Source organism: Corvus kubaryi, unplaced genomic scaffold (genome assembly GCF_017639235.1).
Source record: "Corvus kubaryi isolate FWS band 111438036 unplaced genomic scaffold, C.kubaryi_AGA036_p1.0 64880, whole genome shotgun sequence".
Lineage (NCBI taxonomy): Eukaryota > Metazoa > Chordata > Aves > Passeriformes > Corvidae > Corvus > Corvus kubaryi.
Genome location: NW_024581578.1, coordinates 1 through 14,077, shown reverse-complemented (window position 1 = coordinate 14,077; position 14,077 = coordinate 1). Strand labels below are relative to the sequence as shown.

The window sequence follows — 14,077 nt, the reverse complement described above, 5'->3', positions numbered from 1 at the left end:
CGGCTTCTATTAAGTGCCTTCCAAATTAAATCCAGCAGAATGATATGCCCTGAGACACAGCAAAGTTGAAGAATATGATAATCAGCCATCAAAACCCAACTTCTCTCTTACCATTCAGTGAATAACATCAGAACTGAGCCTCGTGCCACAAAGCCACAGGCTACTTTTTATGTAAAAATCTGGCAAAACACTACATTTCAAAATTAGAATTTATTAATTTAAAGAATGCTTCTACAAGATGGAGATTGAAGATGATCTCAGAACACTGAAATTAGAACATGTTGCTATTTGCTTCAATGCTGAGTCTGTAATAAAAATAACTTCATCAACACATTTCCCATGGCAGTTTTTGGTACCAGATAGTGCTTTATACCAAGTGTTAAGAATGACCAAAGGCAGAACTCATTTAGATACAGATTTATTAAAACTCAAGTGGACTGGGGAGCCAGAACAGCAAGGGAGAAACAAATACAGGAAGTAATGAAGTTCTGCAGTTGGTTTTTTTTTGTTACTTTTTGTCTGTCAAATAGGGCCACCCAACCAGAATGAAGTATTTTTTCTCCCTTCTGCATTAAGCTTTCCATGCAGTCTTTAATCAAAAAGACTCTTGGTATCCCTTGTTGTTGGAACTCCAGCTAAAACCAGCACCAGTTCTCCAGAGATCCCCTCAACACAGAAAGGGACAATCCCTCACAGCTCAGCTTGACCTGATCTGCAAAGCAGCCACGGGGGTGCTGGGGGGTGCTGATGCTGCTGGAGCCAGGAAATGTTTCCAAAAGCTGATGCTGGAGCCCCAGGACAGGGACTTGGTCTTTCTGTTCCCCACCCTGCCACTGCCATGACATCAGCTGGGCCCAGTCACTTCCCGTGGGTGTCCCAGCCAAAGCAATGCCTGGAAGTTCCTTGTGGCTTGTACAGAAACCCAGACTGAGCATCCCTGACTGCTGCTGAATCAAACAAATGAAGTGAATCAGAAGTTCTGCAGAACTGCCCCAAACCACTCAGTGCAAGCTGTTCCTCTCTCAGCTCTGAGTGCTGGGAAAAGGAATGTGAACAGAGTAATGATGTTGTACACAAAGTTTTGGAGCACTCAAGAGTTCTCTGAAATATAAATTACACCACAAACACCACATGGGATATGTAAGCTTCTTTAATAATAATAAATTTATAAAGTGGCAAGAAGCCACTCTGCTTTGTAAACCCATTTTACTCAATCACAGTCCCTCTATTGTTTTCCTCATTTAACATTAATACATTCTGTAATTTGTATGTGAAACAATTACATAGAGATATGTTCTGAACCCTTTTTGCTGATTTTACTGGTCAGAAGAACATTAAAACATGCGGAAACAGCACCTTATTAAAACTATAGGCCTTTTCTCGTTACATCTCCTTTGCTGCTAAGCCAAGTTGTCTCTGAATGAGCCAAGTCTGTCTAAAGAGCTTTTTTTCCTTGTCCTGTGTTCTGAGATGTAGTGGGGCCTGCAGAAATGTCTGATAAAACCTCACATATAATAAGTAATTCAGAAGGCTTTGTAAGCAATAACTGCAGTTGCTTCTTCAGACTAGAGAGAGCTTCTCATGCATGAATGCACTTAGTTAGGTTTTGTGAGGAGCTCAGAGGAGGACATGGCCTCTTCCAGATACAGTTAGTTGAGCCTGGACTCTGCACCACTGATATTGTTCAGCAACTGCGTGCACCAATAATTTAAAAAAAAAAAACCTAACTAAACAATACATCAGGCTGTTTTTATCAGAAACAAGTAATAAATCTTATCATGATAGTAAAAAAAAAAAAAAAGGCAATTTCTGACGTGGGACATTTTCATTGCTTGAGAACAGATCAGTGCAAAGTGAGGTAACCCCACACCTGGCAGGGCTGGGGCTGCGTCAAACCAGGCGCCGTCTCTTGGAGTCCCTCTCCATCTCCTCAGGGGGAGAGTCTCCATTGCACCCAAGAGGAGACACGAGGTTCAGCAAAGGGTCTTCAGAGGCCCCTCCAAACAGGGACAGCAACAAAGCCACGCCATAGCCAGTAGCTCGTTCACCCTAGAACAAAACCAAAACCACACAATTCACACTTCAGACTGTAGGATTTGAATTAGTTTTCATGTGGCTACTCACTCTGTGGTGGTCAACAGCCACAGCCAATCCCTGGCAGGCATGCTCTGTGCTGCTGTATCCTCACTGCCACTGGAATCTGTCCCAGCTGGATTAAACCAACACATGAGAACAGAGCTCCCACTGACTTGTGGGTGGATAGAGGCCAGCATTGTTCAAGGCAGGGGATCTCCCACCCAGCCTGAGCATGGATTTGGAATAAGAGCTGAATAAACTGTGTTTAAAAAAAAAAGAGGCAGGTGGAGTGAATTGCCTTGGTTTTTAGGAAAAAAAAGAATATACACAGGTTCCACCAAAGGGAGGAAAGGAAATCCCCAAGAGGGAACATATTTTTGGAAGGGTGATCAACTCTGGTCAATCATCCTAAAACAACATGGCTGAGAATGGAAGGCTGGGATTATTGCCATGAACAGAGAGCAGGCAAGCTGTCAATGCTCACAATGATAAAGATGTCACTGATTAAAGTGACTGCTAGAATATTTTAAAACCAAAATGAAAAATACGAAGAGATGAAACTACCAAACCAAGAAACTCGCAACAGAGACGAGTCAGTGCTTTTCTAAAGGACCCCTCTCCACCTATTTCTGTCACCCTGAGCTGGATGGACACAATCCAGAGCCCCTGCAGCCATCAGCAGGTGTGTTTCCCCAGCCTGTGTGCCCAGAGAGGGTCAGGAACACTCACAGCGTGCACGGGAGCAGCGATGTCTATGTGCACCCACACCCCAGGCCAGTCGAAGCCGATGTGAGAGGCAATGAAGAGCCCAGCACAGGAGCTGGGGGTATTGTCCCGGTCCTGTAGGAGCAATAAAAATAGAGTTGGTCTTGCAAGAAAAGATGTCAGTGGTTCATTCTGCCTACAGGAAAGACAGTTACGCAAATCTCAGTCAAAGCTTAAAGAATGGCCCTAAAACAGTCTTACAAACCAACTTTACTGTAAATCCTTGACTTAGTCCCTAGCAGTAGTGTGGCCCTGCTCAATTCCTCTTCTGCCCACACTCCTTCCTGCAGCGTTTTTGGACTCTCACTGCACACTGGAATTCTCAAATGCAGCAAAAGCAGCTGCACCAATTCCGAGGCCTCCGTCCTCAATTTCCTGGTTTCTGCACTCCCAGCCAATAGTCTCTGCTGGTGATGTATGATCTGAGGAATGCCCATCTTGATTCCCTAAAAGGTCTCCATCCAGGAATTCAGCATTCATGTAGGGCCATATTTAAAAGGCAAGCAGCCCAAAGATACCTTTGCAGCAGGTCACCCTGTTTAAAACTGACACTAAATACAGCCTGCAAAGCCCCAGGTGAAAGACCCTGAAGACCAAAACAATATGGGCCATTTCTAAAAGGTTACAGCCCCTATGAAGAGCTTTCAGCCAGCTATGAGCAGGACAGCTCACTGTCTAAAAACACACGTTTTTATGTAACAGAGAAAATTAAAAGAAAAAATAAATCTTACTGCTACAGAGTTCTTCATATCAGCTACAGCAGAGGTAAATTCACTGAAGTGGAGCTCAGGGCAGTACACCAGAGGATGGACCAAGTCTCCACAGTTCCTGCCAGCTTTAACACAAGCCTTTTCCCACTCTTCATTATTGGTAAGGACAGCAGCATGGTATTTTCCTGTGGCAATTCCCTGGTGAGAAAAAGGACAAAATCAGGAAGAAGTCACCCTCCACTACTGCTCGTCAATAGAACCTTCTAAAAATCAGGAACAGATGCTAGAAAATAATGCTGTTAAATTTGCAGCCTTGTACCATTCTGTGTATGACTTACAATGGACGCCATTTCATGAACAAGAAAATCCTGATGACTATTAACAAATCAGTTCTGGGAATTATAAATTGAATTGCAAACATGGAGTACCAGCCCACTTACATCAGCTGCTGATGTCATCAGAAGAACACCATTTTTAATTTAAGTATGCAAAAGCAAAAAGTTGCATAAAGAACAGAAAAGAAACTGAGTTATGAATGTAAGACTGTTGTACCTGAGCTCCAGTAAGAGTGGCCATATCCAGAATGATATCAGCTCCAAGGTCTTTGCAGGCGTAAGCAACTCCATCAGCCAGGATCAGGCGACCTTCTGCATCAGTGTTATTGATTTCCACAGTTCTGGGAGGGAGACAGGGCATTTCAGACTGGAGTGCTTAGGGCTGGAAGTCAGGATCACCTGTCTGGACTAGAACACTTTAGAGAGCAGCCTCAAACCTCCTGTGCTTTTCTTTTTTGACTCTGCAAGTCTGTAGGGCTGCTATTCCCCAGCTCCAACCATCCAGACAGAGGACACAAGGAAAAGGGAAATGACACTACTGCCCTCATGGCAGGGTCTGCTTGTTGAGCCTGTGTGGTGCCTTGCTGGAATTCTAAAAACTACTGCCAAAGAGGTAACATCTGTCCTTAAAAGAGATTCTGATCCCCTGGTGGCCTGTCTTTGCTGCTGCCACACAATGCAGCAACAGATGGACACAGAAAACTGCCTGTACTACAAAACCCACCTAAATCTGAGTGCTTTAAGGGAAGTTCAGCTTATGATATACATGTATTTTGATGTGTATTTACATACCCCGCAGGAAACTCCAAGCACACTTAAAACTCACTACTATGGATGTATGAAATACTATTATCAATATTTACAGACAGCTTCACAATCTGCATGGCTCTCAGATGAACAGAAAATGATGTTTGCTCTGTTTATGGGAAGAGAATAGATACAATCTTACTTTCCAGAGTAAAGAACATGAATGTCATCAGGTCTCGTTGCACGTGGTCCCACTGCGTTCTCAGCCAGACAAAAAACAGCATGAAGATTGTCCTTAAACCCCTGTAACAACCAGAGGGGAGAAATGGCTTTCAATTCACATCAAGCTCATTTATTGGGACTCAAATCAGTGAGGGATTAAGACTTCTTGACAGCAATGCTACGATTTTCATAGGAAAACTGGTAGGGTTTTTGGACAGGTGGGTGGGTGTTAGTTGGGTTTTTTTAAATTGTCATCCCTGCTAGGAGGCACACAGCATTTTTAACCTGTTGGGGTTTTTTTCTTTTATTTTTTTTTTCTCCTTAGCCTCCTCTCTTCTGGTTTATCTCATAATGTTTTATTTTGGTTTAAAGTCAAGTGCTTATGTGGTTATGGATGGTATTTTAAAATGGATGATGATTCTGTTATTTACACAGCAGTTGTATTGTGTGGAGGGATTCTAGGAACAGACAGGGAGACAGCAGCATTTAACAAATGAAAACATTGTTCCTCCTTAACTGGGATAGTTAACAACACCAAATTCTAGGGGAAAACCTGGGCCAGTTTTGCTCTTAATCTCTTGATAAAAGTCCATGGCTAAAGAAATCTGGGCTTGCTGAATCAGCTCATGTTCTGAAGTCTAAAGGGCAAAGGCATCAATCAAAACCTTTCAAAATAATGGGCAGCACTTAGAAGCCAGAAAGTCATTTCAGTTTCTAGCCCAGCTGGTGGGCAGACAGCATTGCAGGGGAGACAACCTTCCATCCATAACCCAACTATTCACAGTATCTCACTGCACTGGATTTTCTTCCTCCAAGAGAGACATGTTGTTAACCTACTGTCAAAAAGTGAAAATCTATTTCCAGTATCAGTTGCCTTTTCCCAACTCTCATTCTGCCTGTAGCTCCTCAAAAGCAGGATTTATTATGCTAACATGCAGGATCATGTTAACAAGAAAGAAATCAAAAATTTAAGTCAATGTTTTTCTCTTCTCCCTTGTGTTGGAAAGCTCACAATGGAGGAAATGCATCTTTCTAGGAAAAATCACTTGTTTAATTTTGCCATCCAAAGCCTTTAAAATCATTTTGTGTAACTGCTGAACAGCAGGCAGGCAGATATTTTATGAAGAAGGAAAATAACCTCTGCCCCTCTTCCCACTGAGCTTTCTATCCAACACACATTTCCCACTTCAGTCTCTATGACAAAGCATAGCTCAGTGAAACCTCTTCAACTTTTCTTTTATTCTTAAAAGCATTAAAAAAAAAAAAAAAAGTCTTGAAACAGTAACAACAAATTCTTCCCACTGTCTCTCTGAACACATTTTCTGCAGGGATGTTATTTAAAGGTCTTCTCACACGAGACTGTAAAATTAAGCAGTGAGTTCATTCTTTTGTTTTTACATATAAAGGCATATAAAGATTTCTCCAGGCTCAGTTTGTCCAAACACATCACTGCCAGTTTATTCACTGTTGCAGTAATTGTGTATGAACTGACAGATCACTTGTGCTCCCATCTACTGTGACTGTGAATGGAACTTCTCTCAGTGCAGATGACCACACACAGAACTACGCTGGAAACAAGGACTGAACCACTGGAAGGATGTCCCCCATCCACAGCTATCCCAAAGTCTCCCAAAGCACCGTGTAAGTTCCAGCTCTTGCCCCTTGCAGACCTCTGATCTAACTTTCTGAAGGATTTAGTAATGCAAGGTAGTTGTTCTGCCCGAGATGCAGCTCACAAATCTGTTTTCCATTTTAATTCCCAGAAGGTAACTGTGAAGTTTACAATCTTTCCACATCAAACATGCTGTAAGGGCCAAGGCACAGAGCTAGACTACTGAGAAATGGGAATTTGGCACTGATCAGCCCCTGGACAAAGCATCCATCAGATCTATGCATTAATCTGCAGCAGTAAATATTTTTTGAACTTTGGATACTCCTTGGAGGTAACAGCTGCTCTGTCAGCAAGACTCAGTCACTGGATTTGTGGAGAGGGCAGAGTTTTATTGGCAGCAGCCACTTTCCCCCCATTTGCATTATTAAAAGTGCAAGAGGAGTACTTTTAATTCTTCATATTTTGATACCTGGCTTCTTCTCAGCTTCCCCACTACTTTCTGACCACAGAGGCAAACCAACAAGCAGCTCCTGATGACACTAGAGCTGCTACTTCCCCACTAGGTTAATATTAGACCTGGCACAGGAATTGGAATCCAGAAAGACTTCATATCCCAGAGTCACTCGTCCCCTTCTTTGCTAAGGTGACAACAGCTGCCCCAAATCCCACAGCTTAAACAAAATCAGCACTGGATAACTCAAGTACAGAGCTGATTCAAGAGACTAGAAACCATTCAGTCCACAGAACAAACTCTGAAATTCAAGGAAGACCCTTAAAAAAAAAAAGCACTCAGGGAATTTCTCACAATTCTCAAAATCTCAGTAAAGATGAAAATATTTTCCTGAAATAGCAGAAAGAGCAGAGTGGCTCAAGCTCACTAAAGAGCAGTGGCAGGTCAGAACTTCAGGATTAGACAGGCCTCTGTCTCTGGGAATTTATCCAAGCTCCTTGGCAGTGCTGGGATACACGATATCAATTAACACATTTTACTTACTTGCTTTACAGTGGCTTTGAAGGCACCCAAAATAGCAGCTGCTCCACCACAGTCTCGTTTCATTCCAGGCATAGTAGTCTGTTTAAACAGAACCACAGAATTTTTTTTGTCTTTGAAAGAGAATTTCACAGTACTGCCTGCTAGAACCAGGGTTTCTGGTGCTTCTGAGACTCTGGTTTTGACAGTGCTCAGCTGTCAACAACACAAACAAGGAACGTGTGCCTCTGCTTATTGGTGGATCTGGTCTTGGAACTGAAAAGTACTAAACTGGGTCTGCTAAACTGTTAGAAAAGTAAAAAGAAAAATGTTGTTTATAAGTTTCACACTGAGTCTAACTCCAACAGGTTTTCATTCTATCTTTGAAACCAGAAATTAAACATCTTTGTTCCTACTTTCTGCCTTTCAGCAGGCAATATTTAAAGGGTTGCTATTTGCTAATTGTTCTGTAGTGGTCTTTGAATCCCATTTGGTCTTCTCCCCTGATAGTTTGTGTCCACATGGATGACAAAAAATCAAGCACTTAACTCAATAAAAAAGTACTTTTGTTTCCTACAGACATTATCTGAATTACTTTCAGCAGAAAACAACAGTGTAAGCAAAGGCAGCAGCAGCAGAAGTGCTTCTGTACCTTTCCCTTGATGCTGAGTCCTCCAGTGTCATACACAATACCTTTGCCCACCCAAGCAATGGTCTGTGTGGCACCATCTGGAGTGTGACTGAGAACTGCCAGGGCTGGAGGATGTAGAGCTGCCTTTCCAACTCCATAGATCCCTAGAAAACAGAGAATTAAACCACCTGTGGGGAAGAAAGACTGTGGGGAACCCCTGTGGGTATTTTCTGTAAAACATCTTGGAACACTATGGGCAATAAAACAGTTTCAAAAACGTGCAAATAAAACATTACAACGGAGATGGCAAAACATTCCAGTCATCTGCTAGGAAAAAAATGGAATACTCAACAAGATATACCTCCAAAGCCTCTCTCTTTCAGCTCCTCATCTCGGATAATGGTAGGAGTAATCCGAAGATCCTTGCCAACTTTTTTGATTTCCTTAATAATTAAAAAAAAAAAAAAAGGGACATTGTCAGTCAGTCATTAGGACACATTTGTGCCTTTCCACACAAATGGGTACCCAATTAAGGGGTTTTTGTGATTTTTTCATGTATACACATACAAACATTCACAATTTTGGGAGTGGTGCTGCTTTTCCAATGGCCTAATTCCACCGACACATCCTTGACTTACTATGGCATGAAATACAAATTTGACCTTTAGGTCCTGCCAGTAAAAGAAATCTTCTGAGGTAAAGGACAACTGTTCACTCTGTTGGATCACGATGTAATAGGACAGGAATAATTTCATTCTTAACAGCCTTCCAGATCTCTACGATAAAGCTCATTTGGAAATATGTCAGCTGTCCCATAATTTCAGTAACTCTGGTCACCATCAGGTTTAAGACAAAAATCCAGTGCCATGACCAAATGAAGAACTCATGTTTTCAGCTTCCCAGTGAACTACTCCAAGCTGTGAACTCTGCCTCCTTCCAGCTTTGCACAGTTCTAGGAAATGTGAAAGGCCAAAGGAAGAGCCTGAGCACCCCTGGTTTGCTGTGCTGCCCACTGCTGACACACAGTTTTCACTGAGAGACAGCAGCACTCGGGTTTGATTACTGCAGTCCAGACTTCCAGCTAGCAACTCTTCCTCATCAGGGCATCACCAACCTCCAGGAAGGAATCAGTGTTCATCTCATTACACGGGGTGTCCACGATGCGTGCAGCCAGCCGGACCCCTTCGGTGGCACTGGCCAGACACTGCAAACACAAGGGAGGACACCTGAGAAGGGCCTGGGCTTTAGCAAAGTTTGCATTTATCCCTCTGCAGCCAACACCAGATGTGTGGTTCCTTTGGAGCATGTTAATGCTTAACTGCCACCACCTCAGGCACTGCACAGTTAAACAGTGTCAGCCAAGCTAACCATTACTTTTTCTATGGGGCCAACTTATTTTTCCACGTGCTCTAATTTCTAAGCAACTGTACTCCTTCACCCAGCAAACTGATATTGCAAAATTAGTATCCTTCCCTATTAACAAAAGGAGACCAAGAAGGCAATGTGAGGTGGAGGAAAGAAAGATAAGAGGCAGCTAATTCAGGAAGTCACAATGAGCTTATGGGCTGCTGGGGTTGGAAACCTGCAGAGATTGTGTAATCTGCAACATGGGAAACTGCACAGTTTGTACAGGACAGGCACAGTGGTGCAGGGCAATAAAGATTGCTGCCGTGAGACATTCTAGATGGCAGGCCCATGGGGAAACTGCAATATTTCATGTTTATATAAAACATACACTGTTTCCTGATTTCTGTGGTAAAATGGACTGACCCTCACCTGGACTGAGCAAAAACTTATCTAAGCAAGAGTGGACAGAAGGAAAATGGTCAAGCAGCCAAGGCTGTTTCCTTAGAGAAGGATCCTCCTGGCAAAAAAAAAAGACCATGAAGACACCAGACACCAAGCTTCAACTTTTAGCTCCCATGAATTAACAACTTGAAGCTGTAAGACCTGGAGGAAGGAAACTTTGTGCAAGCTTTCCAGTACCCACACTACACTGAGGACCACACACAGCACATGGGTGAGTCAAGATGGGTTTCAAAGGAATCTGAGGTGTTGGACACTCACTCATGCTGAGGTATCTGAAGTTTGGCTTGGCCAGACCAGCCTAAGGACTCCATACATTTGTATCCCAGCACACTCCTAAACCCTGGCTTGCTTTGGACTGGTGCCCGACTCTCTGCAATTACTTCTGATTGCTTTACTGTCCCTAAAGGGATAAGGACCTCGGCAGCCAAGCCCTGTCTGGAGTGATTCCCTGTCAGGGTCATGCAGGTAAAAGGAGGTACTCTAACCCCAAGGCCAAGCCCCAGGGGAGCAGCATGACTTCCAGAAATAAGCTGTGCCTGTATTTGTGTTTCCAGAGTGCTCCAGAGAACCTGGATAATGGCAGCCCTTAATAAGTGCCTTGTAAAACTCTGACAATCCCTGCTAGTCCTCACCGCAAAATACCCTGGACAATGCAGTAGGTGTGAAATACAACATGCCAAGGGAGAGGTTTAGATAAAAATGTCCTACCACATGCCTCTTCCATGCTCTGCATTAGCTGTCTGGTGCTGGTTGAATTTAAGGGGTGCAAACTCAGCTAGGAGGAAGCCAATAATATTTTTGGCATTGACATCAAGGGGAAAAACAGGAGGTAGAAATAATTGCAGCTTTGTTTTTAAGTTAAAAATAACCCAAGTGGTTTGGAATCTACCTATCTGAACGAACTATTTTTGACACCAGCTATGCTTTTTCTGATTTGGGGCATGGAAAAATGGAGTGATCAAGAGTTGTACTCTCAGCACGTCTGTCTTTGCCACTTTGCTGAAAACTGGGCTGGCACCATTTTCTGGGGCCAGATCAGTTCACAGAGTAAGGACCAGAACATACTGAAAAAAACCCATACCCTAATGCTGCAATTCTGTGAATTTCAATTGCAGCAACACCATGTCCTTTGTCAAATCCACTGCCAAAACTTGTAAGGGATTTCTGTACCCTCACTGACTGATCAGCTAAGGGAGTATCCATCTGTACTGAAGCACAGAACTTGGAACACTGAACAGGGAGTTCCTTAACAGATTAACTGCAAACCTTGGAATACCTTTTAAATTTATGGATCTTGAAGAGGAATGACCTGGCATGCCAACAGTTACCTGATGTGGAGTTTCCTCTCTGTAACAGTCAAACAAGGGAAACAGCCTTTGATTTTCTGCCACCGAAAGATGACTTAAACATATTTCACTGTCATGTACAGCTCATCTCCAAGCTGTTTTGTTTCTTAGGGTCTCGTTTCTGGCCACAGTTCTGCCAGAAAAACTCAGCCAAAGAGGTGCATCAGAAAGAAATAGCAGAGGCCATATGTGACCCCTGTTAAGCAACTTTTAGTGACTTCACTGTGATATTCATCTGCACAGTCACAGCTTTTGCCTGGGTAGAAAAAGTGAGAAGCCCACACACTAAAAGCAATGTAGTATTAAAGGCTGAGAATACACTATTTGCATCTGTGACACACATGAGAGAGGAGACATTTTCTTTGTGCTGTTTGTTTGGTGTTTTCCACCCCTGAAATCTAAATTCTGAATAACATCTTCAGCATCTGCTGCAGTAATACGTTCAGTATTTCTACTCAAGAGATGCTGTGAACTCATCAACTTCAAGGAACCTTGAGCTAAGATAATTATACAACACCTATTCCAGAGGCAGCTTCAGACAGATGCATTTGCACATGCAACAAACTGAACAAAAAGATGACAGAAAACCCCCAAAATCTTACTTTAAGTGTTGCCACTTCCATTGGTCCGTTGTTTTGGCCAACCAGGAAGAACTCCACTGTCACAGTTTTCTTCTCTGTGCGTCTGGAGGCGCTGGACCGATGTGTGAACAGGGGGAAGGCCCTGGCCAGGGCACACGCGGAGGCAAAGACTTCGGAGCGCTCACACACCATCTGAAACACCAGCCAGCAGCAAAACTCATCACACAGCACCAGGGTGTGGAAGGATACACTTAAAAGGATCTGTTACCTGGGGTATTACTGGGGAAGAGGGGGAAAAAGGAGGTGGGTGGGAAATAACTGAGCCCTGAGTCACGACTAGCTCATTCATCATGTTTTGAATGGATGGAGAGGCAGAGTAGAAGTACCACAGTGAAATGGTCCAGTTCATTTCCTGCATGGAAAAGAATTACACTGCTGGAATTAGATCATCCTTATAAGGGAGCTGGACTGCTTTAATTACACCAGTGCAATTAACACAGGTTAGACTACAGATCAGGACCAAAAAAAGCACAGGAATCACCAATACGTGCTCAAAACAAATGAAACAAAGACAGAAATTGTATGAGAGAGTGGTGGTAGAAGTTGTATGAGAATGTAGCTAATACTAACCCAAAAGTTTGTTAACAGGTAGATCCCTTTTCCGAAGTTCATTACAGAAATTACCAATGGAAAGCAGTTTTAGTTAAACATTTTCAAAGGGTAAAAATTAAGTAGTTATTACTCTTGCAAATAAGTTTTCCAACTGAAGAGTGTTAATTTAATTTTGTCACTGACACTGACTGTATGAGTCTACTCTAACAACCCACAAATCTGGTATGATCTGGAGAAGCCATAGAAACAAATAAATTCATCAGGCTCATACAGAAGATGACCAAAGCAGTCCAAGAGCTTGTCCTGCAAAGGACTCACACTGGAGCATTAGTTTGCATCAAGACTTTTGAAACTCACTGAACAACACAAACAAGGCACCTCTCATGGGTTCTGTGACACAGACGTAACACCCTTCACTAAGGCTACATCAATCTCCTGAAGCATGTGCTAACATCCCAAATCCCAGTTTGGAAAAAGCCACTAATAGTTCCTTTTTCATGGGCATTCCTGGTTGAAGACGTTCCATACATATCCAACCTTAATTCCCTCCAGCTGCTTGAGCATGCACAAGCCATTACAGTCAGGTCTTGCCTACATGTCAGTGCAAAACCACTCATGTCAGTATAATTATATCAGTCAAACTTGTCCACCTCCAGTCTCTTTGGAGACACCTACAACCCGGAAAAGTCGAGAAAACACTCACTAGACATTTCACCAGAGCAATTCAAGAGCCACTTACAACAATGCATCTGTTGACCCCTCCTGGCAGGCAGTTCCTGACCAGGCGGGTGATGAACTGAGCTGCGGATGGGCTGTTGTGCCGGCTGACCCTGGATGGCAGTGCGGCCACCGTGGCATAGTTCAGGTACAGGGGACAGCTGTCCGTGGGGTTGGGATTCAGAGTGCCCAGAGCAGACTGCCAGATCTGGGGAGAAACGAAGGATTTAAAGACAAAGACCTGTGCCAGACTTTCCTTCCCACTTCACTCCTGCTGTATTTAGGCACTTTTTAATGACAAGGGTTTAGGTGCTGGAAACAAAGAAATTGTGTACAACAACCTCTGGAGTGAAAAGAACCAGGAAATTTGACAAACCTGTTCATTAACCAGAAAATATAAACGTACTTTCCATGACAAGCATCTCCTTTAAGCCGTATGAATTACAATTTAAAACCACACTGTTTAGTGCACAGGCTGGTTCAGAGCTTTCTTAACTTGAGACAGTTCTCCTAGTGATAAATAGGACGCTTGATTTACTAGCTTCGAATTATTATTTCACATAGCAATTTAATTAAAAACAAATAAAACCAAGAAGGGTAAATATTGTCTTAAGAGACTGGGGAGTCCTGTATAAAATCCCCTGCCAAACATCCAGCGACCTAAAAGCCGCAATGCAAAACGTTTATCATTCTACCACAAGCCATCACCACCACTAAACAAACAGGTCCGCAGCTCCCACCGCAGTGGCTGCGGGCGGGGAGGGGGCTCTCAGCGCTCACTGCAGCCGTCCCCCGTCCCCTCAGCGGGTGCAAAGCGTCCCTCCCCCGCCGGGGTGGGCACAGGGGGCGCGGGAGCGGCTGCGGGGCGGCCGCGCCGCAGCAACAGGCTCGGCCCGGCCCGGCTGGGGGGTCCCCGGGGCACAGCGGCGGTCAGGGCCCGGCTC

General features: G+C 43.6%; 1 protein-coding gene across 1 annotated transcript; it reads right to left on the bottom strand.

The window, feature by feature from the left end:
• Window positions 1–402: 402 nt before the first annotated feature.
• On the bottom strand, window positions 403–13,389 carry LOC121672720 (probable aminopeptidase NPEPL1; the record flags this gene model as incomplete). The annotated part of the gene is made up of 11 exons (XM_042045500.1): window positions 403–2,049; window positions 2,806–2,916; window positions 3,573–3,749; window positions 4,104–4,227; window positions 4,836–4,936; window positions 7,462–7,539; window positions 8,090–8,232; window positions 8,430–8,511; window positions 9,183–9,272; window positions 11,826–11,996; window positions 13,156–13,389. Coding segments are annotated over 11 exons (1,470 nt in total), but the record flags the coding sequence as incomplete, so codon positions are not given.
• Window positions 13,390–14,077: the final 688 nt, after the last annotated feature.